The sequence below is a fragment of the Amblyomma mixtum genome, chromosome 7 (assembly GCF_055824585.1).
Source record: "Amblyomma mixtum isolate Tamu chromosome 7, ASM5582458v1, whole genome shotgun sequence".
Classification (NCBI taxonomy): Eukaryota; Metazoa; Arthropoda; class Arachnida; order Ixodida; family Ixodidae; genus Amblyomma; species Amblyomma mixtum.
Window position 1 is genome coordinate 62,361,603 of NC_143018.1, and position 25,272 is coordinate 62,386,874.

Sequence of the window (25,272 nt, forward strand, 5' to 3'; positions counted from 1 at the left end):
GGCGGTGGTGTGTTATAAAGCAGTATTTGGTAGCAACAGGTGTGTCGTTTTCTACGAAAGGGTGCGACAAGGGACCACGAAGGGAATGTAGGGAATCTTTAACGCCACCGCGTCACATTCTTAAGGATGAACTAAAATCTACCGGAAGTGTTTTCATACCTTATTCCCTCATCACGTAGCAGAAATCACCACACTGTTTACCCTCACCAGCCGTTCAAAGCGTTTGCTGTAGCGCGCCCTATGCAGCTTCTCAAATTTACCGAGAGGGGAAAAAGGGGCACTGTGGTCATTCAGCCACTCTGGCGAGAAGGACTACCCAGAAGTGGGAGCTTGGTATTTCGCTTGGCTGCTGTTTAGCAAGAAGGATGGGTTCGCACCCAACAACGCATTTCTCGGCGCGAACCACACAGAAAGATTTTATTAATGCCAAAGCATTGCTAGTTCCATTACGGGACAAGCTGGCGGCGTGTGTCTGTCCGTGCGAGTGCCTGTGTGTGTGTGCGTTTGTGCGAGCGTGCGTGCGTGCGTGCGTGTGCGTGCGTGCGTGCGTGTGCGTGCGTGCGTGCGTGTGTGTGTGTGTGTGTGTGTCTGTGTGTGTGTGTGTGCGCTCGCAGATGGTACCGAAAATCCCAGAGATGACAAGAAAATAGGGTGACGTCATCAAGCGGCCGTATGCCGCACACAGCAAGCCGAGCACCGCCACTGCAGACAAACCTATACATTGCGTTCTATCTACGTTCTCCACTGGTCGACCTTCATGTGACGCCAGTTTTCTCGACATTCACATTAAAATAATGACGGAACCATTTAGCATATCGTTCCGGGAAGTGTTATACGATTTCTCGTTGCATGTAGCTAGTCAAGTTAGAGGCTAGCTTTTGACAGGGATCTGAACCGACGACATATGCGCCTGAAATTGTATGCCTTCTCAGACTTTCGTATCAAAAATGTGATAGAACTGTTCGTCGTACAGCGCTCCCTGTGGTGTCATACGCACGTGCGTAGGACTGCCCGCAGAAACATATACCCATACAAAAGAACTTTAATGCATGCACAAACATCACGCGAAAACCATGCACCAAGGGAGACAGTAATGCTTCCTCCTTCCCGCTCGTAAGCAGTGTCTGCCGAATTTCGTTTTCATACAGACCCAAAAACAAACGCTCAGTTCTATAATAATCAGCAGGAAACTAAAAAAAACGCTATTTAAAGAATGTCTCAGGACAGGGGAGACCGTCGCGACGCATATACGATTCTTCAGAAGAATCCGCGTTTTTGGTCGAGCATCAGCCATGCAAAATAAGAAGTGCCACTTTCCGGCATTTCCGCCTGCGGGCGAAGCATACTTTAAGAAACTCATATATATGATGGCGTCTCTGCAGAAATTTTGATTTTTTATGCGTCTCATCCTTTTCAGATAAGCGCTGTATGAATTTCTCAAACTATTTTAAGAGCTCCATGCCGACAACAGACGTTCTAGAAACGTCCTGCGACAGATTTCCGCCACCAGTTCTTGGTTCTCAGTCTTCTGAGAATGTAACGTGGAGAAAAAAAAATAAGCAAAGCCTTGCTCATTGAAAGTAACCCAGTTTCTGTCTGGCAGTACCAAGTGCCCCTCATTGTTATGGTTATGAAAACCAAGTCTGGAATTCCGTTTCTTGGGGTCGTCTTGCCTGTGAAACAGGCTATGCCTTTGCCGTGCTCGCTTTTTCACTCGACATTCATTCCTTTTTTTTACTTCGCTCTTAGTATTACTTCGCCTTGATATGTCCGCTTCTGTTTCCCCAGTGCAGTGTTGCGAAGCGAAAACTTCTCGTTAACTTCACTGCCTTTCTTCCTTCACCCCCTTTTCCTTTTTTTTTTTTGCCTCTCTCTCCAAGCCTGTTAGAGCACTGATAAAAGAAAACTAAGTTTCTTTGAAGAACGTGAACAGTTGTTAAGAGTTTCAGTCTCTGCAGTTTCCTAATCCTCGCGCCCCACATTTCACTCGCAGGTTGCTCAGTAAGTAGAGGCTTGCACCAGCCACTGCAGCCAGTGAAGCTTTTTTCTTTTTTTTAGTCCGCGAGCAGAGCAAGTAGAAGCACGTTCAGAGGCGACACGTGTAGACATGTTCTGGCCATTCATTTCTTGTGCGCTCGAGCGCTCCTGTTTTCTTTTACGGTGTGCGTCGCTCTTCTTGGCTGACAAGCAGACACAGCTAACAAGACGTCCTCAGTACACGTCCCAAATCCTGCGAATGGAGCTGTCTCAGGATCTTCGTTATAATGGAGAAATGAATCTAAATAGCAAACGGAATGGAAGGGGAGGACGTCTGCGTTAGTAAAAACATAAGGCGATTTTGAAGTAACATAAGTGGTCCAAACTCTCAAAATGATTTTAAAGTAAGAATTTCGGAAATTGGCTCGGCGTTCTTTCTTCCGAGTGAAGCCGCCTTTGCGTGTTTAATTTTCAAGGCTTGATGAAACGATGTCTTGTGGCAGTGGCCGGGAAGGTGGTAAAGAGAGAACTAGGCAGGCCGGGACCGAATTGAGCGCAAAAATAAACTAACGTTTACAGACACCAGGAAAAAAAGTAATAAAAATAAGTTAAACAACTAGCTTGAAGCAATAAATAGGAAAAGATTGTAATTAGGGCGAAATAGAAATTTTCGACATTTTTAATGTGGGAAATATAACTGAACAAAGGCCATTAACTCGTCACGGTCAAAAGTATAAAGGACGCCAGCGTGCGGGAAACAATTATTTCGGCCCAGTCACGTGATCAACTTGCCTGAATCGTATAAATATACTAGGGGACATGCATGTTCCATCAGCTGGTAACGATACCCTGCGGCCGAGAACATTGCGGCCAAGAACTTTTTTGCCGAGAACACAGGTCCGGTAAACCTTTGCTCATGACTGTTCATTCGTCCACGAATTGAACCTGATATTACGAGCGCATGCCCTTCGAAGATTCCTCCTTCGTGGAGAAGTAAACAAGCCTCAGAAAACGCTCAAAAGCATGCCAGCAGCAGACTCATCGAGCCACTCTCTAAGTACCACCATCATTTTTGTCAACACTACCCAAACGAGCATGACTCAGCGCCAAACAAGCGGCAAACCTCGCTATCGAATTGTCACATTTCATCTGTCGATAACTGTACAATAGCAATTAACGGATGGCAAGCAGTACTTGAAAGTTATCTACAAGCATTGTCTATGAACAGAATTTACTGGTGTGTTCATAAATGTACAATAATATAGAATAATTGCAACAGGGTACGAAACACTGGCGCCCCTTTCATTCCCTCCTCTTGTGGCCCTCTGGAGGGCGGCCTGGCATAGGCGGCCGGCTTCAAGACCGGTCGGGCTAGGGGCCTGGCCACTGTTGGCACACCGCGTCCACAATCACACTTGAATCGCCGGCGACTACGCCGGCTCAGATCAATCGGGGAATCTGCCGAGACGTTGCCGCTCTGCCAACACGTCAGTCTATTGGACTGGGCGGACGCCACGAGTCCACTATATCTGCTATGACGGCGCCATGCTTGAGTGAAGGGACGTAATTTACCGGCAGGAGATTGATCCCGCGAGCACTGGCGAGGAGAAATCAACAAAGCTACGATTATGAGATTAGGCCTGTTCCTTTCCCCTTCTGGGTGCATCATTTTCATTCCTGTAAAGAGTACAACGGGTTTGTCGGCGTTCTTGATTAACGGCTTTTTTTCTAATATTAGCTATTCCTTTTCAATAAGGCACTGATCGTTACAATAGTTTTTCCGATGGCTCGCATCTCTCAATTCACAATCATTGATCATCAGACCCGCTTTGAGAGTTTAATGTATGTATAAGAGCTTCTCCCATGTGAGAAGCCCATCCATGCTGTGATTTTACCTCCCATTTCCTGTTGAATCGAGCGCCTGCCTTTTTCACTCTTGCTGGATGCATTGTGCGGTACAGCAAGGTCTTCTGGCTTGAGCTGAGACGTTTATAAAGTGCCGTTCTCCATTTGAAATGATATCTGAATGATATGCAGACTATAATAAAAATAAGGCAATTATTTTTCCGCTAAAACTGCACAAAGGAGAACATGTGATAACTTTTCTAGAACTGTCAGTCTTTTTTCTATCCTTCTTTCTCTAGTCACTTCAAGAATCTATGTATACGCGCATATTCCTGGCTGGCAACTTCAAAGCGTGATTTGTCAAGAGCAGCAGTCATGCAGAAGGGGTTTTATGTTAAAAACTAAATGTGAAACATGACGCGGCGAGCTATGGTGTTTCGACTCTTCACACGGCGGTCCTACTGTCCCGTCATTGTTATGAGCTCAGTCCAAGGCGTTACGATTGATCGAAAGTGCAGATCAGCAGCGCTGTAATTAAGTGCGAATATGTTTATTCGTTAGCATCGGAGCAAGGTTTCCCTCTTTCTTTTCGTCACCATATGCATGCACTATCGGGGACTAAATTCTCAAGGATGCGTAGGCGGCAGCCGAAGCCGATAGATGTTATTAACCGGAGACTTTTTCTACTGGTCAATGTCACCTCCGAACAGCTTGTATAAGCTGCGTCTCTTTCCGGGCTACCTTAATCTTTGTCTCGCATGCCACGTATAAGCACCTATGTTATAATATGTAGGCCCTATACAATCTGTTTTGTAATTCCTGTATTGTATATATTATTGTAAGTAAGCACAACGGTTTTCGTTGGAAGATAAAATATCCGCTGGGCCGTAACCCCACTTGATGGACACGAAAGCAAAAGTCGCATGCCTTAATCTGGGTTAGTTAATAGAGGTGATCATGGAGATGCAGTCGTTGATATGTCTTGTGGGTTTAAGCTTGTGTGCTCAAGCTTTTTAAGGGAAGCAGGCTTTCTCAATAACCCAGAATTTTCACGCACTGTGTTGCTTCATTTCTCGATACACCTCTGCCACCTTCTCATTTCTGAGAAAAAGCCGGAGGTTTGTATTTCATTGGTTGGGAGGCTCTACTTCCTTGCTCAGCCAAAGATAGCTGCTGAGGCTACCCGACCTTCTTTAAAGCTTCTACTGCTAGCCAGTCATAAAATTTCTTTCCTCTATCATCGCTAAGTAATACAAACTAATGTCGTAGTCCCTCTACACCACCGATGATTTTAATCTTTGTATAAAATTCAGCAAAAAACAATTTCTCTCTACCTTGAGCTTGGCGCATGATGGCCTTAGTTGCGTATGTGCCATAAAACCCACCACAACACAAAACAACTCAAGAGAGGTGATCGTGGTAAAGAACAGACTCTATGAGTCTATACGGCCTTTCACGCATTCTGGAGACTTTTTTTCCCCAGTAGTACGTCCATCTCTATATTCCCCCCATCCTCCAATCTCTACAGCCTACGCTACAGAACACAATCCTAACTAAGAATTACATCGCCAAAACTAAAACCATAGGGTCAGGAACAGAGTGCCCCCTCCCCATTCTGCGCAGTGTACAGCCAGTGCCGTTCGACCGAACGAGCCCATGGAAACAGCGGAAAGAACCACCGCATACCGGAGCCTGCCATGCGCCCGTGCCTGCGTCACGCGAGAACGGGAACATCGGCAGTTCTCCCAATGCGCGAGTTTCTCGGTCGTTCGTGGAATGCTGGGCGCCCCGGCCCAGACGTGGGCATCGGGTTCTCCGGGCGCTATTGAACGCGTCGTGGCAGACTCAGCGAAGCCTCGCAACGCGCCGAAGCACGCAAGGATTCGCTTTCGCACAGCCCGCATCCATCTACGTCTCGTCTTACCAAATTCTGCTTCCAGCCGAGATGATGAGAAGTGAATGCGTTCCATTGGGATTGCTCGTCGTGTGGTGCCTCTCGCGGCTCAGTCCTGCACCTTATTCAGTGGGCACGTTCACTTACCGCTGCAGCAACGCAGTGCTATCGGGTGGTGGTGCAGCGCTATCGTGTGACTATTTTGGTCCCTGTTTACAAAAGCGGGGACAAAACAAAAACGGTCAATTACAGCTAAATATCCTTCATCAGTGCTTCGTGCAAGACACTAGAACACATTTTATACTGTAATTGATGGCTCACCTTCAAAAAAAAATTTTCTGCCCAACACAGCATGGTTTTCGAACCGGACTTTTCTGAGACACTCACTTAGTTGAGTTTTGCTATCACATAGCTGCGTCAATTAATGATGTTAAACAAGTTCATTGTATCATTTCAGATATCCAGAAAGCATTTGACTCTGCAGCACATCGTTTGCTTATGGTGAAATCGTCTGCACTTAATGATCCTGCTGTTCTTGAGCTGTGAATTGAGGATAATCTTGTTGACCAAAAACAGGCTGTTATGCTTAACGGAGCTAACTCATCGCACACAAACGTGTGGTCAGGTGTCTCTCTTGTATCTGTACTGGGACCTCTTCTTTTTTATATAATTATTAATAATATATGTTACCAGGTGTCAAGTCAGATTGCATGCTGATGGTTTTCTTTACCGTGACATCAATTGTTAAATGATGTTCAATTACAAAATTACCTTGATTAGGTTACAGAGGTGCAAAACGTGAAATATGACAATGATTTTTTCCATATGCAATGTTGTCCAGTCTACAAATAAACGTCCTATTCTACCGACTACATATTCTCGCCATGGCGGAAATCTGTCACTAGTGTCAAATTTCAAATACGTGGGTGTTCTGTACAAGTGTCTTTCCTGGAATGACGACATCCACTATATAGCAAAGGCTGGCCGTGTTCTTAGGTACCAAAAAGGAATTTTAAGCAGTCCTGCTCAACTAAAAGAAATGCTTTATTTTTATTATGTGCGCACTATCTTAGAATACGGATGCTCTGCTGAGAACTCTGGACTCAAAACATGTACTGCAGAACTGGAGCGTATCCAAAAGCACGAAGCACGATTTGTCTCCTCAAACTACAACTTCATCCAAAGCTCATCTCACATAAGGATAAATCTTGGATGGCTCCGTCCGCAAATCAGACGGAAATACATCCGGTTAAAACTGTTTAACATATTTACAGGAGCAACGGGGTTTAGGGAAACAGATATACTTGATCCTACCTGCAGGTCCCTCTAGTTGACCATTCCTTAAAGGTCCAAGAAGAAAAGTACCGAGTGAATATATTTAACCATTCATTTTTTCCTAAAACCGTCCATGACTGGAACAACCTACCGGAAGATATTATGTGCGCACGGGCATTCTGTTTTGACAATGCTTTGTCAAAGTTTTTGTTTGCGTAAGTGTCGTGTTGCTTTTTTTTTTCTGTGTGCGTCATCTACATGCTGACAAAACTGTAGTATTAATATCCGCAGTGTTGTAAATACATTGTAAGGTTTTTTTTTTGCTTTTGTCGCGTTCATGTCCACATTTTTGTCTGAATACCTTGTTGAATGTCTTAATATTTTTACTTATAACACTGCGTTTTCATCCTGCCCTCTTTTACCTGTTATGTTATGGATATGTTTTCTCCTCTACAATGATGCCCATTCCGGCCTTCTAAATATTTGAATCGATTAATAAATAAATAGTAATCTCAGCATCCGCCTCGTCAACTGGAGGTGCAGTTTTCGATGCCCCGTGACAACAGATACTCGCCAGTTTTTTAGGCGGTGCAAGTTTTCTCATGACCTCGTGTTCGCCTTATGTGTGGTAAAACACTTGTACAAAGTGATATTTCGCACCAAATCGTTCGGACCAAAAATTTCATGAATGTTGCTCTTTCACCAATCTGTCTTTGTGTCATCAAAACCAAATAATCATAATTTACCGACGTAATTACGCGTATGAGACTGCTTGTATATTTGCACTGCAAGGTTGTGAATTCTATGGAGGATTTACAGAAATTTCAGCATCTTGGAACACCATACAGGCAGCCTGTCTTCTATAACGTTGCGAACCCGCGTTACTTACCCCGATGTCTTTGGCCACATTGTGTTCCAATGGATCCTCGAACACCGTGTTACTTTGGGAAACGACAGTCAAAAAAAAAGGTAGGCAGATAGTTTTTTGAGTTTTTTGACACACAAAAAGTGAACAAAGGGGGGGGGGGGGGGGGGTAAGCCTCAGGGCGCTTACCAACGTTCCGACAAGAGGGCACGTCTTCGTCAGGGATTAGCGTTCGTCATTGGCAGACTTTAACGGGCCTTCACTTCGAGATGAAAAGCCTGGCGTGGGGAGGACAGTGAGAGGCGGGAAGGGTGTTAAGGTGGGGAGCGTCCGGCCATCCATGGCGGGTAGTGTCAAGAAAATTTACTTGTGTTTTAGACTACTAGAAGGTAAGTTTAATGCTAGAGTGGAATGAATCAAAGTCCTTCAAGAGAGAACCAAGATGTCATTAATGAAAAACAGAGATATTAGCAGGCGTGAATATTCGCTCACATGCTACTCTGCGTAGGAGAGGGAATAGGGGAGTAAAGTTGAGCCGTGTGATAAATATCATGTAATCAGTCATATGCAGTACGGATTTCAAAAAAACAAATCTACAGAATCAGCCCTGCTTAACATAAAGAATGAGATAATAACAAATTTTGAACAAAGACAATATACGCTTGGACTGTTTCTAGATCTACGCAAAGCATTTTATTCTGTGTGTCACGATGTCCTCCTAGTTAAACTGAACAGGTATGGGATCCGCGGAATACCACTAGAATTAACAAAAAGCTATCTGTCAAACCGCTATCAATATGCCAGTTTTAATAAATATACATCTCCAGTTCTGCCAGTTAAAAGAGGCGTTCCACAGGGATCTATTCTCGGGCCCTTGCTGTTCATAACATAGATAAATGACTTATGCTCTATTCCTTATACCCCAAAACTAATCATGTAAACAGATGATACCAACGTCTTTTTCTCTAGCCATTCACTCCTGGAAATGTAACATGCTGTCAATAACTATTTGCTCCACCTGTCTACTTGGTTAAGCACAAATAAATTATGCTTGATAATTGAGTAAACCAAATACATATTGTTTGCACCACTAAACAAGCCTAGGAATTCTGCCATAGATATTTTGTTTGATGGTAAAGGAATAGCTCAAGTCAAAGCCCAGAAATTTTTAGGTGTGTGGTTTGAGGAAAGCTTATCATGGAATTCTCATGTCAACAGCCTCATAGCTGACCTTAGTAAAACAATTGGCTGCCTCTTTACGATTTTCCCACTCATCCCTCAATGGTTACGGACTGTTCTTTATTATTCACTCTTTTATTCCATGCTTTCCTACTGTGCTTTATTCTGGGGTACCACTACAAGTCACAACTACACAAGATTAATAAGCCTGCAAAAAAAGGTGTTAAGAATATTTGAGCAATATCACGGCCCACCGGAATTACTGCGTACAAGACCGCTTTTTCTGAAATATAAAATGTTAAAGGCCAATCAAGTTTATTATTTCAAATTATTTGAGTACATAAAGAAAGCGAAGCTTTACAGTGTACAAAACTCTAGTGCAGCTCCTGCATACTCACTCCGTAGGGAAACATTACGGCCACCCAAAGTAAGGACGAATTATCGGCGACAACTTATTGAATATCAAACAGCTAACCTTCTGAACAAAATACAAGAATTAACAGATCTGAGTGCTAATGTCTCTAAAAACACGCTTAAAACTCTGCTGCTCGAAAATAACTTAGAATTCAATTAATCTGCGATGTTTCTGTCCATAGTTTTATTTTCTGGGAGTGCATTATCGTTTTGAACCTTGCTGGCTGTTGTGTGTTGCTATTATGATGTTGCTATCATGTTGCTAAACTTGCAGCAACCATGTTCAGAATTGTGTACTTGCTTGTGCTTCTTTGTACTAAGTATTCTGTGTTGGCATGTACGGTCTATTGTTTGCTACATACGCGTTTTTTTTTTGTCGCATAATTTATTTACCCTTTTTTTCCCTCAGTGCTGTGAGTTTTTCTTATTTTCCCCCGAAGACCTTGGTGTGGAACTTTTCGTATAATCTATGTTAAATGACCGTTTGTGCCAAACTGTATGCGGGGCAAGAGCCATCGTCAGGCGTTCCGCCTTTTGCTCTTGTTCCTCTTTCTGTATCAGAAAGGAAACAAAATAAATCAAATCAAATCAAATCAAAATCAAATATCATAAAAATGTCGTCTATGTAACGCAGGTATATGAGCGGCTTTGCTAAAATGAATTTAGAAGTTCCAGCTCTAGTAACTACATGCAAATTATTCCATAAGTCGGTGCGAAGAGAGTGTTCATACTTGTTTGGTATACTTGGAGGTAAGAAGAACAATGAAATTCAATATGTTTTAGTGTGAGTACCAATTAAAGTAGCGAGAGATACACTTAAGATTCATGCGGGCATTGATTTTTAGTTACAGCGTCTGTGAGCGCGCCGACAGTCTCCACCATGACTACCGTGGACCAATTGAAACCGCAGAGCACATTTTAATGGAATGCCCCACGAAATTGGTAAAAAGAAGTATGTCATTAGATTAAAACTGCGGCGTTACCTGAATGCCGTCGGCAATAAAACGTCAAATGCCTTACCCTGCACTTCGCAGTGGTGCACTTAACGTTTTGCTTGTCTCCGAAACATTGGCCTTTTAGAAAAACTAGCCTCTCTTTGTACCATGGCTTGAAGCGCCTGTGGCGAAATTCCAGGAGGACATTTTATCTTTATCACTCAATCATCCTTTCTTTTAGTTTTTTTTGTACTCTCCTCGTTCCGCCTTTTCCCCCCAATCCTCGTCCCCTAAGCATACTAGCATGCGGCTAGATTAAACGCGCCGGCTATCTCCACTTTTTCAATAAAAAGTTCACCTTCCCTCGTTGACTGTGCACTGAAGTGATTCCGGTTGCATTCCAATCTCCTGCGACCGTAAAACTGCGATAACGTGGCCAAGCTCACTCTAGAGATTTCCGAGGTTCGGAAGAAAGCCCGTATTAAACGTAGGTCTATTAGCCAGCCGTCGATTCTCCTTTCTGTTGAAGAACATCGGTTTTCTGAAGGTTGCGGTTAGGTTAAGTCCCCGCATGCTCCGTCCTCATGCTCTTTGTTAGAAGCTCTTTTTTAATTATCGTTTTTTTCTTCGATGCTGCTTTTCACTAATCCTTAGAAATTGCCTCTGCTGACCTGTGCTTGCCGGGTTTATGTGCTGCTTTTTGTTAAGGTGAAGTAGAATTTAAAAGCGACGCTTTTTGTACGCGACTTTTCTGAGTCTGCGTTCGTCCAAAGGATTTTTTTTTTAAATGCTGCTGAAGTCACTCGCCCGTATACCTGAAATAATAACGGTATTGTACTCACTCCACCGCGCTCCAATCTCTAATAACATAAGGACTGAATTACCAAAGTCAAAGGAAAGAATGCCAAGTGTAGGGCTTTGTTTTGTGCATGTCGTCACGTCATAGAGAGATGACAGGTTGGGATTGAAAATTGCCTGTGTGAAGCGAAGCGTGATGGTGTCTTTGAGGATTTTTGACCGGCAGCTGATTTGGAGCGGCTGGAATAATTCCTCTACTTCGGCTTGTTGCTTTCTAATCGGCCGCTACCTCCGTGACGTACGTGATTGGATTTTGAAAACAATAGGGTTAACAACAAAGTCTTGACTTTCGCTGATAACTGGGAACAGAGGGTAGGATTAAATATGAAAGGAATTCAATTTTTCGATGTCGACCAATCTCTAGTGTCGAAACGTTCCTGAACTTTATTCTGTTACTTGTATGCTTTTACGCCTTTTAGTAAAATCAAAACAGGCCAGTTTTCGAAACCAAATAACGAGTGGGCATGCCCGGTTTTTTGGAGCTCGCATTGAATGGATATTTGTGGAATATAATAATGTTTAATGATAAACTTCAAAATTCCTTAACCGCAGCTGATTGCTCAACAACAGTAAGAGGAAACGAGAAAGAGGAGTGGTGTGTTTTATTTAGACTTTTTCTGTTTACTTTGGGCCCATCTCAACTCGTGTGAATGCGTGATTTATGGCTTCTATTGTTATTATTTTGAAAGGCTTATTTCGCTTTGAATAGAACATTTACACAACATGCGTAAAGCTATTTGGGGCACTTATTTCCACGTGTTGGCAACCGACAGAAACGTCTGTCGCGCGCTATGTTAGAAACGTCCCGGCACTTTTTGTGCGTACAAGGGCCGTGTGGCGCACGAGACTCAGTGCAAAAATAGTCTGCGAAATAATTACTTCAAGGCATAAAGTCTGTTTTCCAGCAACTAACACAACCACAGCTTCTCAAGACATGTCCTCATTGGTGAGCCCAAGAATATCAGAGACATTAACCTCGTCAACTGGGAAAGTGCAGCATTTAATGCATTCCTTCGAGTGAGCATCTCAGAATTACCATCCTAGACACCCGGCATTCTCGATAAGTGATAGCAGCATGGCCCTAGTTCACGTCCTCTGATATTCGCAGGGATATGACGCATTTGGGGTATACGTATGGTGATTTGGGATATCTTTACGGGTCCACTTGACGGAGCCATAACACTATGCAACTAGATGTAACTATACTGTGGCATGCTTGCGTCATGCGGACCGTCCTCGAGAGCACTTTACCGAACAGATGATTAAGAAGGTCATAGAATTGATCTCAGAAGAAAAGAAGCGTAAAATGCACACTCGTTCCGAATACACGGCTAGAGACGCGCTTTTAAAGAGACGTTTCGGTGATTGCGGTTGCTGCCAAAAATTGAACTGTGTGTTTTGTCCGTCAACTCGGGTATCTCCCGATGTCTTACTTTGTTACCATGCCCACGATTCCGGTACATCGGGCTGTCGTGTCATCTGGCGGTGGCCAGGAGCGCTGTCGAAAAGCAGGATGTTTTTCTTAACATTATAGTAGTGCGGCGAAAGAAGCTCTAAAAACAACAGTAAGAGAAAATTGCTTTTGCCAGCAGTAAGACGGAACACACTTCTGGAATATGGAAGAAGTCCCACATTCACTCCCTGTTTACTTCACGCAAGTTCCTCGCAGTGCCGCCAGATGCTTTTTACCGGAAAAACGCAGGTTACTTGGAACATGTTCACATCAAATTTTTGGCGCGAACTCCCTCAAAACATTGTCTAACACCGTGGAAATGTTGCGTCGCCAACACCGCATGTTTAACGCACAGTGAAGACAACGCTATCCAATTATTGTTGTCAGCAAAAATTGATGCGGAAGCATAAGAAGCATTTATCGTCAAAAAAATTGCACTGAAAAATTTTCCCCCGACTTTCTTCGAAATCGCTACGTCCATACAAAAAAAAAGGAACGGTTGCACTGTTTTGAAGGGAATGACAGTGTTGCGTAGCCTCTCATATCCGCGCCCAAAAATCGCTGTCGACGCATGGCATTTCACTTGAGAATTAGGCCACTTATAGCGACACCTGTATTTCGCTTTTTGTTCTTTTCTATCTTATGAAAGACGCCGTTTGCTGTGCGAGTTCTCTCTTTGTTATTAGAACGCGGAATGTATTGTGGCGAAAGCTACATTGGCCACGAACTCGAAATTTCGCTGTGGTGGTGCTCCGAGGAGGCACAGAGACCGACTTCGAGCCGTTGGCTAGCAACCGCCGCAGCTGGCGGACGCCGTGCGCTCGCCGCGCCATCTGGCATGACGTCACACCACGCGCCTCACCGCGGAGCCACCGCCGCTGTTTGGTATGACGTCACACCGCTTGCTTCGTCGTTGTGCTCGCCTTAGCTTTCGCTACGTACATCCTGGCATAGCCGAGCTAAGCCACTGCCAATTTTTGATGCAGGACAATATCAATTTTTCCTCTGTATCTCTTTAAGGGGTTAATCAAGTCGGGCAAGCTCCTGATATTCCAGAAGCGTAGAGGATACGGCTAGTCTGTCGACCTTGTCGTCTGGAAGCAGCACAACACACAAGAGAAAAGTCGAAGGCGAGGCACGTAATGACGCTGCGATTATATGACATTTCCATACTGTCAGACGCTTGATTGAAACGCGTCCTTTATTAGAGACTCTTATACGCACATTGCTCGAGGCGTCTTTCCTGGCAGGTGGCCTCATGGAATTTGGTTTTCGGGAGAATAACTTGGGTGTGGCTGGTATTGCACCACGGATGCACACGTGGACGCAAAACGAAAGACAGGCCTTAGGCAAGAGCTGCTTCTTGGGCGAACGCATGTCCGCAAACAGATAACTCGTTGGCGGCGATAGCAGTAAGTGTGCTTGGCAGTCTTCGATGATCAGAAGAGGTGTCGCCACCTTCTGCCGCCTTCATTTCATTGGATTTAATGAACCCTAGAAATAAGGCGCCTGAAGCAGCTACGGCAATCTCTAACATCGTATAGAAAGTTTCCCGTTACTGCATATATTTGGTTTAGATTAGATCGCCTCTCGCGCGACGGAGCGAAAAGGCCGTGTGATGGCTTCTTCGAGCAAAGAACATCATCAAACAAATAGTACAGAGCTTCGCGTCAACATGCCAGTCCTTCATATCAGCTCCCCAGCGCAAACAAATTGATGACCACATCGATCGTCAGAGCACAAGGCTTCCCAGGCACTGCTCCGCGTCCTGGCGGCGTCAAGCTTTCGAGACAGGTTGCGAATTGGCCGCGCACGCGTTCTTAATTGAAGACCTCGAACGTTGCGCCACTCCCGATCTTGGGAAACCCTTTACGTCACTTCTTTCTTTTCCAGTAGGGGGCAGACCTCCGGAACCATCTTCCCTGCCTTCCCTCCAACCTCTCCAACCTTCCTTTTTGTCTTTCTCTCTCTCTCTTTCTCTCAAACCATAGTCCGACACTCTCGTTGTGCAAACTGTTCGGTAGTTACTGGGGCAGTTCAGGAACGGTGCCATAATTTAGTTTTCACCCGGCGCGGCATTATCCTTCGCTTTCTTCCATTTACCTCTAACGACAGTTGTGGTGAGGGACCATGGTAGAATACACCAGCATGGATGCTTAAAGCCGATCGCCCTTTCTGCCTGCCTCTCCCAGACACCCTTCTATTTGTTTCACACTACTGTGACATTCCCCGATTCAGCTCGAGCGTGCACATGTTGCGCGCTTCTAATCAAGCGCTCTACCGAATTTTTCTTTTTGTTCCGATCCACCAAGCTGTTCCCAACAATCCCTTGTAATTACCTTGTATTAGAGATCAGCGCACGCCGTTATCTCGTCCAGCGATTACGTTCCGCCTTACGCACACAACCACACACGACTTTGCCTGCCGTGTATTTCTTTTCTTGCTTCCACGATCTCTATAGGCTTGTCTGCACGCATCCAGCGCATAGCAGACGACATCCCGCTCGCATCTAATCGATCCCGTTTTTCCCACGTGACCTCGAGAGGCGTGCCTCTTTCCTTCTCCCGGTGAAGAGAGGAGGAAAATTGGGGAAGAGGGAAGGAAGCGGCAACGACGGCCGGAATGCGGGAGATGCAGACGATCTTGGAAGCGCGGTTGTGCGGGACGCGCGTCTTTGAGCAAAGTTCGTCTGCTACTCCGACGCGCGGCTTTGCCAGAAGTTTATGCGCGCGCAAAGTGCATTGAAAGTGTCGTTGCTGTTTCTGACTTGAGGCGCCGGAATTCAGGACCTTGTCGCATCTGGATTGCGTTCAGTCTGATTGGAGCAAAGACGAATTGAAAGAATGTGCAACCTAGTTGCTGTCGAGTGATTGCTTTTGAAATGGCGGCGGAAAGTTCTACCGGTGATTCGTCGACCACAGTAAGCGAGCAAGTTTGGTCCCTGGGAGGCGATTTGATCGAGGCATCCACGGCTTCGCTCGAACTTTTGCTGCGACAGAACGCGACCACTATAATCGACTACCAACTGAACGAGGCACAGTGCGCTCAGCTGAACGCCTGGCATGGACCGCCTCTGGGAGGTGAGTGACAGCTATTACGTCCGACACGTTTTTCTGGACGTTTCTGGTGACTGATGGTCGTGCTCTTTGATTTGTACAATGCATTTCTTTTGTCGCCATCCTTACTACGTATGCGTACTGTTTTGCAAGCAAAAGGAAAAAGCACTTCGCAGTCCCTTATACTAGCGCCCGTTACATCGTGAATTGATTTCTCTCTACATTAATCGCATATAATAAATCATGTGTCCATTGATACAGTCGAAAGAGTTAGCAACAAGAGCAGTAATTAACGTAGAACTTCACTCACTGCAAACGAAGTCCGTTGAGAAAAGTGTCTTCAAAAATAATATATGAATTAAATGACCGCCTGATGTTACTACTGTCTTTTCTGGCCTCTAAGATAAAGAATTCCAAGCGCGAAGTCTCACCGAGAAAGCTACTTTTTTTTCTTATACTTACAAAGCCTGCTTTTTGTCTTATACTCTTAAGTACTCCATAATTCTTTCTTGCTGTTGTTTTTCTGGGCTTGAAACTCGAGAGAACTGAACGAATATTTCTAACCGACTGATGCACACCTTTTCTCCAAGTGATTAGTCTGTTATTTTTTATAGCACTGTCACTAACACCCCCCTTTAGGACTTTACCGATCCCGCCGCTGATTTTATTTTTCTTTCTTTCTGTGCTCTTTAATTAATCTGCTCGGCACAAAAATGTGTGCGCCTCAAGAAAACAAAAAGAAACAGAAAGACGGCAGAGTTAGGAAAGCATGGATTAGCATTAATTCGATTCCGCTTAATCACTTTTGCCCCTTAGGGCATGCTTTTTTTTTTCACGCGTCACTCGACAGTCAATAATTTAATTCCTTCTGGGTACTTGCCAGACATTTCAGGGTACGGCCACCGCCAAAACGACGGACTTTTACTACATTTCAGTTCAGTGCAAGTATGTTCTTTAAAAACATATATATTTGCATGACAGAGCGTCACACGTCAAAGCAATGAGCAGAAGCGCCATCGGTGATCATGTATAATCGGCTTAGCCGCTATTCGAATACTGCGTTACTCTTATATCATAAAACTGGCGAGAAAAAAAATGGCTGTCATTTTTGTTCTTTTGAAAACAAAGTGCCGAAGATGTGTCGCGTAAAATTTTTGTTTAGTAAAATGACAGCAAGAGAAAAGAACTTGTTGTGCTGTATGGGTTTTCCAGCTATTCTTTTCGGAATTGATCATTTTGCTTTCGCGCACTTGATGAGCCATGTATTCGATCCTGTACCGGCGGCCAGATTCCTTCTTCATGAACGTCAGGGCGTAAGTACCAATGGTAGAAGAGAAAAAAAAAGGCGTTTATTCTAAAAAAAAAACACACATCGTTAAAAAGCATAGCGCCTCATATTTTCGCCTTCACACCTGCGGACTAAGTGAGACAGCGGCATGGCCTAAAAAATATAATACCTTGTTGTCAACGTTTATTATTATTGTGGACCGTAAGACAAAAAGTGGCGCAATTTCAAGCGACCACACTTCCGTGGTCCCGCTTTTACCATTATTTTACCAAGAAGGAGGCGTTCCTATGCAGCTGGGATTGCGAATAAGCTACGGTACTAATTCGTCACTTTAGGAATTTAACTTTCAGAGAAAGTGGTCACAAGCGATTCCGACAACTGATAAGCTAATGAGCAAAACAAAAAGAGACGCGAAAACTGCTCGCCGTAACCCTTAAGAAGACAATGATTTCTTCAAACTGTGTGTGGACGTCTGTTTAAAATTGCAACTTTGACAACTTTTTAGGTTGTCTGTATATTTGTGAACTGAAGTTTCAAAAAAATTTTTATAGATTGAAACTCTATAAATGATTGTCACAGACCGTCGGAAACATTTATAGACTTTTATAAGTAACTGTTTAGACTTTCTGCACATTGTATATTCACGCCCTTACAGCATGCATCAGCCGAACTCTCTGTTTCGACTTTATAGAAAACTACAGAAAACGATGCACGCTGTACAGTATCTAATCGATGCGTACTTGCCTTCCTTGTCAGCGATGCCCATTAATGCCAACGGTGCACGTTCCAAAACACTGTTTGGAAGTAGTTCTAGCAGTCTGAACATGTAAGCGTTAAAGCGGGAACGACCAACTCCAATAGTGGCAGGTCTCGCACTCTTCTTTGCTGAGCCACTTGCCCTGCGAGGCTTGAAGCCGACTTCTTGTTCACCCAGAAAATTATCTGCAATGTCGACGCAGGGGTGGGTCCGCGAAAACCTGGCGTGCAATCCTAAACATGTTTTAATTACACTGAAAAAAAAAGAAGAAAGCATACAATCCTGTCATAATCGACGAACACCCTCCTTTACGCCACGCCCTCACAGCCGTCATCCTTGCCGAGTGTGATGAAGGCCCTAATGTGCTATTCCATATTCGTGCATATTCATTTTACGGCTGGACCAGTTCTTTTGTCAGAGAACTTCGTTCTGCTCGGTTCTGTGAAAGCCACGGCGAATTTTCACCGGTGGGTTTTCTGACAGCGAGCCTCATATCCGGTCGCTTCCGGCCATGTTTTTCTTTCGTTAATATTTAATAATTTAAACAGAACGCCAGCGATAAAACCCACTCAGGTATGCATGTCCGGCCCAGTTTAAACTCATCCTGCTAATGTCAGTAAAAAAAAGATAAGCACTCACCTAGTATTATTTTTCTAGTGTGTGCTGCACTCCGTTTCTGTTGATTTAATATATGAAGGAAACCAACAGTCACTGAAACCAATTAGCATAGTTGAATGCTTTCTATTATTTTATAGTTGGTGGGCGTAATCAATGAGATAGTGTAATCAGTAGTAGTGTATTTAGTTTCTCGCCGAAAAAACGCTGATTGGAAATCAGAATCAACAACAACCACATGCTGCCGCCGGGAAACGAACCCACGACCTTCTAATTTCGCGTCCAGTGCTCAACCAACTAAGCTACGGCGATCGTAGCTTAGTTGAGCAGTTTAGTAGCTTAGTAAATCGCAGTATAAATATTTGGGTGTGACATTATCGGCCTATTGTTCTTGCAATGCTCATATTGACACAGTGGTCGCGAAGGCTGCAAAGACCCTAAACTTTTTAGAACGAAATCTGGGTCACACGCCGCCTCACTAAAATCAACTGCTTTTGTCACATAGGTTCGACCCATCCTCGAATACGCATGTGCGGTGTGGGACCCATGGCAAATAACATTGTGCAATAACCTTGAAAAAATCCACAACAAAGCTGCAAGGTTCGTCCTACGTCGATACTGCAGAGGTGATAGCTGGACCGACATGAAAAACGAATTAGGGTGGGAAAGTCTTCCTTCTCGAAGAAGGAAATTGCGCCTTAAACTGCTGTAACAAATATTTCATGATAAAATCGGCATTCAAAAGGAAAAATATTTACACAGGCCCTATTATGTCTCTTCTCGCATTGGTCATTGCTTTAAGATTTTGGAATACCATACCAGAACTAAGATGTATGCAAATTCATTTTTGTGCGTTCTATAGGTGAATGGAATCGCCTTTCAGATCAACAAGTGTGCTGTACGAACGAAGATGTGTTTTTTTTTTTTTTTCATCACTGTGACCCCTCTGCTGTAGCGCCTTCGGGCTAAGCGGGGTAAAAACTGAATAAAGAATGGCGGTTAAATGTGCTGCTTTTGGGTTATTTATGTTGCGTGTAATCTAACCTTGAGAGTGATCACCAGTGCCACCGTCGTCCACAGCGGCGGGCTTAGTCATTCGTGTACTACCGCGAGCTACAGGCGAAACGTGATCGAACCGAGAGGCCGGATAGTGTGCGATAACCTTATTATGCAACCTATGGCATCAAGACTGCAGGAACCGAGACCCTCGATAAGCTATTGAGCCCACAAGGGAGGGGTTTGGTTTGGTTTGGTTTATGGGGTTTAACGTCCCAAAGCGACTAAGGCTATGAGAGACGCCGTAGTGAAGGGCTCCGGAAATTTCGACCACCTGGGGTTCTTTAACGTGCACTGACATCGCACAGTACACGGGCCTCTAGAATTTCTCCTCCAAAGAAATTCTAGCCGCCGCGGCCGGGATCGAACCCGCGTCTTTCGGGCCAGCAGCCGAGCACCATAGCCACTGAGCCACCGCGGCGGCGACAATGGAGGGGATATAAAGGGCTCGTATATAGCGCTTTACTTTCACCTTCACCTCTGCGCTAAAAAGCGGCTGACATGGAACGTTTTGTGTTAATTTTTCACTCCCTTTAGTAACTAGCTTTCCTCCCCTTTCAGCCGCGGCCGCACTATCGCCAGCGGTTTAAGCACCTCCACTTTATCAGCCACTCGATCGAGTTCTGCTTAACCTAACTGTTTAGGCAATTTGCGGGTTGTGGTATGGCTAGACCGAGTTAACTAGACCGGTTCTGTTTTCCTTACTCCTTGCATACGCTTCACCATTGCGGCTTCTTCAGTTAGTTTTATTTTGTTTCGGCCACTTTCGTCTCTGTCCGCAACACCAATAAGTGAAGATCAGTCTGCCTCAGCTTCGGGGGAGAAAATTAGGGGTTTCATTTCTTGCCTGTAAACTCTTTAATTTTCTTTAAAGCACCGTAGATTAGTTTAGTCACACCGCATGCCTCTATTGAGTGGTTAGCCACTCTTCCGTAGTCTTTATGTCGGTCGGAGGTACTACGCCGCATAAGTAATGTGAACTGCACCTTAACGAATTCCGTTTGTTTTAAGGCGACAGCTTTTAATGGATCACACTGTCGTCCGTTAACAAAGTGTGTCACACGCGCTTAATTCAAGAACTAAAAAGATAGAAGAAAACCAATGGTTGCTTCAGATAGAGGAGGAAAAAGTTAACCTAGAAGCCAAGTTTTGATTACTGTAGATTAATCAGTTAATTAATTATAAGCAAAACTGTCGAAATAGCGCAGACGTCGATATAGCCACGGGCACGGTGTGACGTCAAATTCACCGGAAGTCGTCACGGCATAGTGAAAATTGTCTCTGAATGGTCAGAAAAACGTCAAATTTGTGTCAAATTAGATGAAAAAATGCGTAATTAAGCGTAATTAACACTTAAGATCCCAGAAAGATGCATAATTTGGGTATCCATATAGCCACGGGAACGGTGCGACCTCACATCCACCGAAAGTCGTCACTGCATAGTGTCCTCGTTTTTCGCTTCTCAACACTTTAGTTGCCTAAGTGTCCTCGCAATTTTTATGTCACCGTCACCCTCATTACTGTCTCCAAAACTATACGCTCAGCACGTATCCGACGCTTCCATTGCGAGGTGCAGGAACAACAGGCGTTCGCAGGGCTTCTGTTTGTCACTGCCAGTCGAGCGACTCTGCACACCCAGCCCCTGCGAGCATAGGCTTCCTTTTTGTCGCTCGTTTCCGCCACTGAATAGAGGGCGCTGTGTTCCGCCAAAGGACCACTGAGGTGCATGTACAGAATTCGTCTCGAAACCCGGATACTTCATCCAGAACACGTATGTGCGATCGTTTAAAAAGAAGAAGAAAAATATAAAGAAAGAACGCGAACGCTGGAAGCCTCATCGAATTTTCGTGTCGCTTGCAATGCCACCGTAGTGAAGCTTCTTTCGGAATAGCTGCACGTAGACAGATGGGAAATGATGTGAAACCAAAGCATCAACTCGTGAGTTTTGAAATGACGTTTTGAAAAGTTTTCCCGGCGCTTTCATAATAGTTTTTTTCTCGCTCAGACTCTAATACACTCGAACACAAAAGTTCCGGATGCTCTCAAAAAGTTTTTTTTTTTTTTGCGCAGACTCTAATACACTCGAAACACAAAATTTAATTCATACCCAACAATTGTGAACAAAAGCATATTTGAACGGGAACCCGTTAATATAACAATCAATATATCCGCACATCTTCTGTCGCTAGGCTTCGATTTCTTTTTGTGATAACGTTTTTTTTTGTCGTCAAAAGTGTTTCGCGTTCGATTTTTATGCCAGTCTTAATTGCTCGATGCGATCGATGGAAACACTTCAAAAAGAAAGATTTTCCTTCACATCGGAAGAATGAACCATTATCTTCAATATTTTCGTAACAATACTTTACAAAGTTCCAAAATTTAAAACTTTTGTCCAAGGAAGTTAGACGTACAGAAGCTAACAAATCAGGAAAGTGAACCTAAAAACAAACAAATTACAGCTTCGCGCCGTCTACCGTTACTGAGTGGTAACTTTCGCAGGATATAAGTGGCCGCTACCTTTCCATGACTCTCGTTTCTTTTACTTTACTTTATTTTCGTTCTTTCCGGCTGCTTCACTTTTTACTTAGTTTCCCGCTAATTATTTCTTTTTTTCTTGTTTACACTTGGCCGCCATTGTTTGTATCGCTGACACACATGACTAATGGTCCTTGCTAGCATGCATCCATAGGCGCGCGCGCAACAACACTTGCATTAGTTTGCAGCCAAAGGGCATTAGGTAACAAAAGGGCCCGTACTCCACAGCAGAACGACAAAAAAAAATAGCTTATGAAGGCGTCTAATGGTTCAAAGTTCCTGAGGCCTCGAGTGCAAATGGGATTACGAGCGCTTCGTTAAAGCGAAACTCGGATTATAAAACGCTCGGGGCACTGAAGACCTCACAAATGTATGAACGCTGCGCGACCTTGAGGCATTTGCGCTCTCGAGTGCCGCCTAATCTTCCTAGCGCATCATTTAAAGGCGCGGAAAAGTTTCTCTGAATTGATGAAGTCAGTATATTTTGTGCGCGTTTGTGTATACGCGCGCGGGCCAAACTCTCGCAAAAACAACAGCCGCTCATTCTCCGTCCAACTCTTCGTCCCTGACTTCTACGATTAGTCTCGAGAAACTTTTGAGGCTCTTCAACGAGTGGCGTAAACTGACTACAACGGCGTTTCATCGCGCCAGCTGTTATAGTCAGTGAAAAATCAGGTAGAAGAAAACCAGAAATATGAACGACACAAAGGTACGTCATACATAGAACAGCTGGGCAACAAAATTAATGTAATTAAAAAATGCAGAGAGTGCCGGAGGAATATAGCGACCACACAGAAAGATACACGCGAAAAGGAAAGGCCTGTAAATTGTAAACCAAAGTATAGATGTTATATAAGCCCAAGATGCCGGCAAAAGATGTAAGCCAAAGCATGGTTCGCGCTATGGTTATGCTTAACCGAGAAGCCTAATAATTAGGTTTATCCAGATGAGGCTGCCATCCAAGAACGGAACGTTCAAACCTAAGTAAGGGGTTGGCGTATACTCGCTGTCGCTTTAGAAGCACACAGGAGCCCTTGAATACATCTACATGAAGAAAATCACCGCGCTTCCATTCTGGTTTACCCTTCAGGGTAGATGCGGCTTTAGCGTATGGCTTCTGAGCTCAAGGTGGCTGGACCGATTCCTAGTCACGGCTGAAGTATTTGGATAGAGCGGAAATGTAAAACCCACCCGTGCAAAGTGTGTTGTCAGTACGTGCTAAAGGACTACAGATAGCTGAAATTACCCAAAGCCCTTCGCTAAAAAAGGAGGTTTCAATTATCTGAAAGGCATAGTAATTGTCTTACTTCTCGTTGGACACCTCAACCACGCCGTGAGGCGAGGGAAGAAGGGGGAGCCAAAGAAGGAAGAGAGAAAGGCCACAGTGGATGCTTTGAAAATTACCATCGCAATTTACATCTGCCAACCGCCTCTTTGTTTTTAAAATATGACTTGTTAAGATCAGACCAGCTGTATTACTTTAAGTTACTTCATATGATATATGTTAAGAGCTTCACATTCATGACTCGGGCCATGGCCTTAATTATAAAATTAGACACAAAAAAGGCGCATGCCGAAAACAACAACAAGTTATGGCAAACAATCCAGCGTATTCCAAGCAAACCTTATATTGAAAAAAACAGAAGTAAAAATCAATTTCCTGACATGCCCAAATGCCATTAAAAACCACATTAGAAGTGTTATGCTTTAATCAGGTATTCATTATGAGAATTTAGCACTTGTCCTTATGCTTCTTGGCTTTTATGCTATTTTGCTTTATGTTACTTCGATGTTATCTGTCTGTGTACTTGCTAAGAACTCTGATTTTAGAATGTATCACGCAGAGGTGTATTTTCTTCCCCTGTTTTCCCTCATGTAAGGCGCCCCTTTCGTCAAGATTTTGAAAAAAATGTATCTAACATTGTCCTGATCTCTACATGAATGGCAACATCTGTACATGGTACGACTTCTTAATCATTCTCAGGTTGTGTACTTAAACATCTGTGTTACAAAATTATGTTCGTTCCGAGCAGTATTTCCGTTTCCCGTTGCATTTTAAACGACCCCTAGATCTTCATTTCGTCTTTTCACTTCTGTACGCGCACTGCTGTCGACTGCAGAGGAACAGAGGCTTCTTCAGGCATTGTAGCCTTTGGCCTCTGCCCCTGCAGCAGGCCTTGTACGTTGGGTCAAACTAAATAAATAAATAAATAACAACCAATACACGAGCAAGGTTTGTAGCGGAAACTTAGGTCCTCCCATTGCCGAAGCATCGCACTTTGATGAGTGCTAGAGGTTCCCATTATATAGGGTGTTTCACTTTAGACCTTACACATTTTTTTAACTTAGGCTTTCTGATTTAGAAGAGCCGCATTTTTAGGCATGGTATTGTCGGTGGTGTTGTACATGAGAATATTTTTAATACGTGCCAACTAGCAGGCCGGCAACTAATGTTGAAGAATTAACTTTTAACTGTTAGCGTTAGGCTCCCTAATTATTGAGAGACGGGTAGCCCACCGTAATTAATATCCATATCTGTCTTTAGAACTTAGAAAACACTGTTACTCTGGGCGCTGTGGCCCAGCAAATTTTAGCTACTTCGATGAGTTACGTGTACTGGAGAGAAGGCGTTGCCTGAAAGTTTCATAAAACAACACGTGTTTTGGCACAATGTAGACAAAATTTGTTGGGCCACAGTGTCCAGGGTAACCGCGTTTTCGAAATTCTAAAAACTGATATGGATATTACTTACGGTGGGCTGCACGCCTCTCAATAATCAAGGAGCTTAACAGCGATAGTTCAAAAGTTAACTATCATATATTAGTTAAACATCCTGCTAGTTAGCACGTCTTAGCTGTATTCTGATGTACAACACCGTTGACAATGCTATACCGAAGAAAATGCTCTTCCAGCTAAATTGGTTTCGGTTTTTGAGGAAAGGAAATGGCGCAGTATCTGTCTCACATATCTCTGTGGACACCTCAACCGCGCCGTAAGGGAAGGGAGGAAGGTGGGAGTGAAAGAAGAAAGAAAGGAAGAGATGCCGTAGTGGAGGTCTCATGAATAATGTCCACCACATGGGGATCTTTAACGTGCACTGACATCGCACAGCACACGGGAGCCTTTTGCGTTCCGCCTCCATCGAAACGCGGCCGCCGCGGTCGGGTTCAAACCCCGGAACTCCGGCTCGGTAGACGAGCGCCTTACCACTGAGCCCCCGCGGCGGTTGTTCTTCTAGCTCAAAAAGTCTATTTTTAAAAATTGTTTAAA

The 25,272-nt window shown here is 44.1% G+C and overlaps 1 protein-coding gene across 1 annotated transcript in view; it reads left to right on the forward strand.

Moving 5' to 3' along the window:
- The first annotated feature begins 15,350 nt into the window (after positions 1-15,350).
- The window catches only part of LOC149336275 (corticotropin-releasing hormone receptor 1-like), a 156,694-nt gene continuing 146,772 nt past the window's right edge, over positions 15,351-25,272 (forward strand). The window contains exon 1 of the mRNA XM_089554690.1: positions 15,351-15,775. Within this exon, the coding sequence (XP_089410816.1) occupies positions 15,577-15,775 (199 nt within the window). The 5' untranslated portion in view covers positions 15,351-15,576. The remainder of the gene's footprint in view (positions 15,776-25,272) is intronic.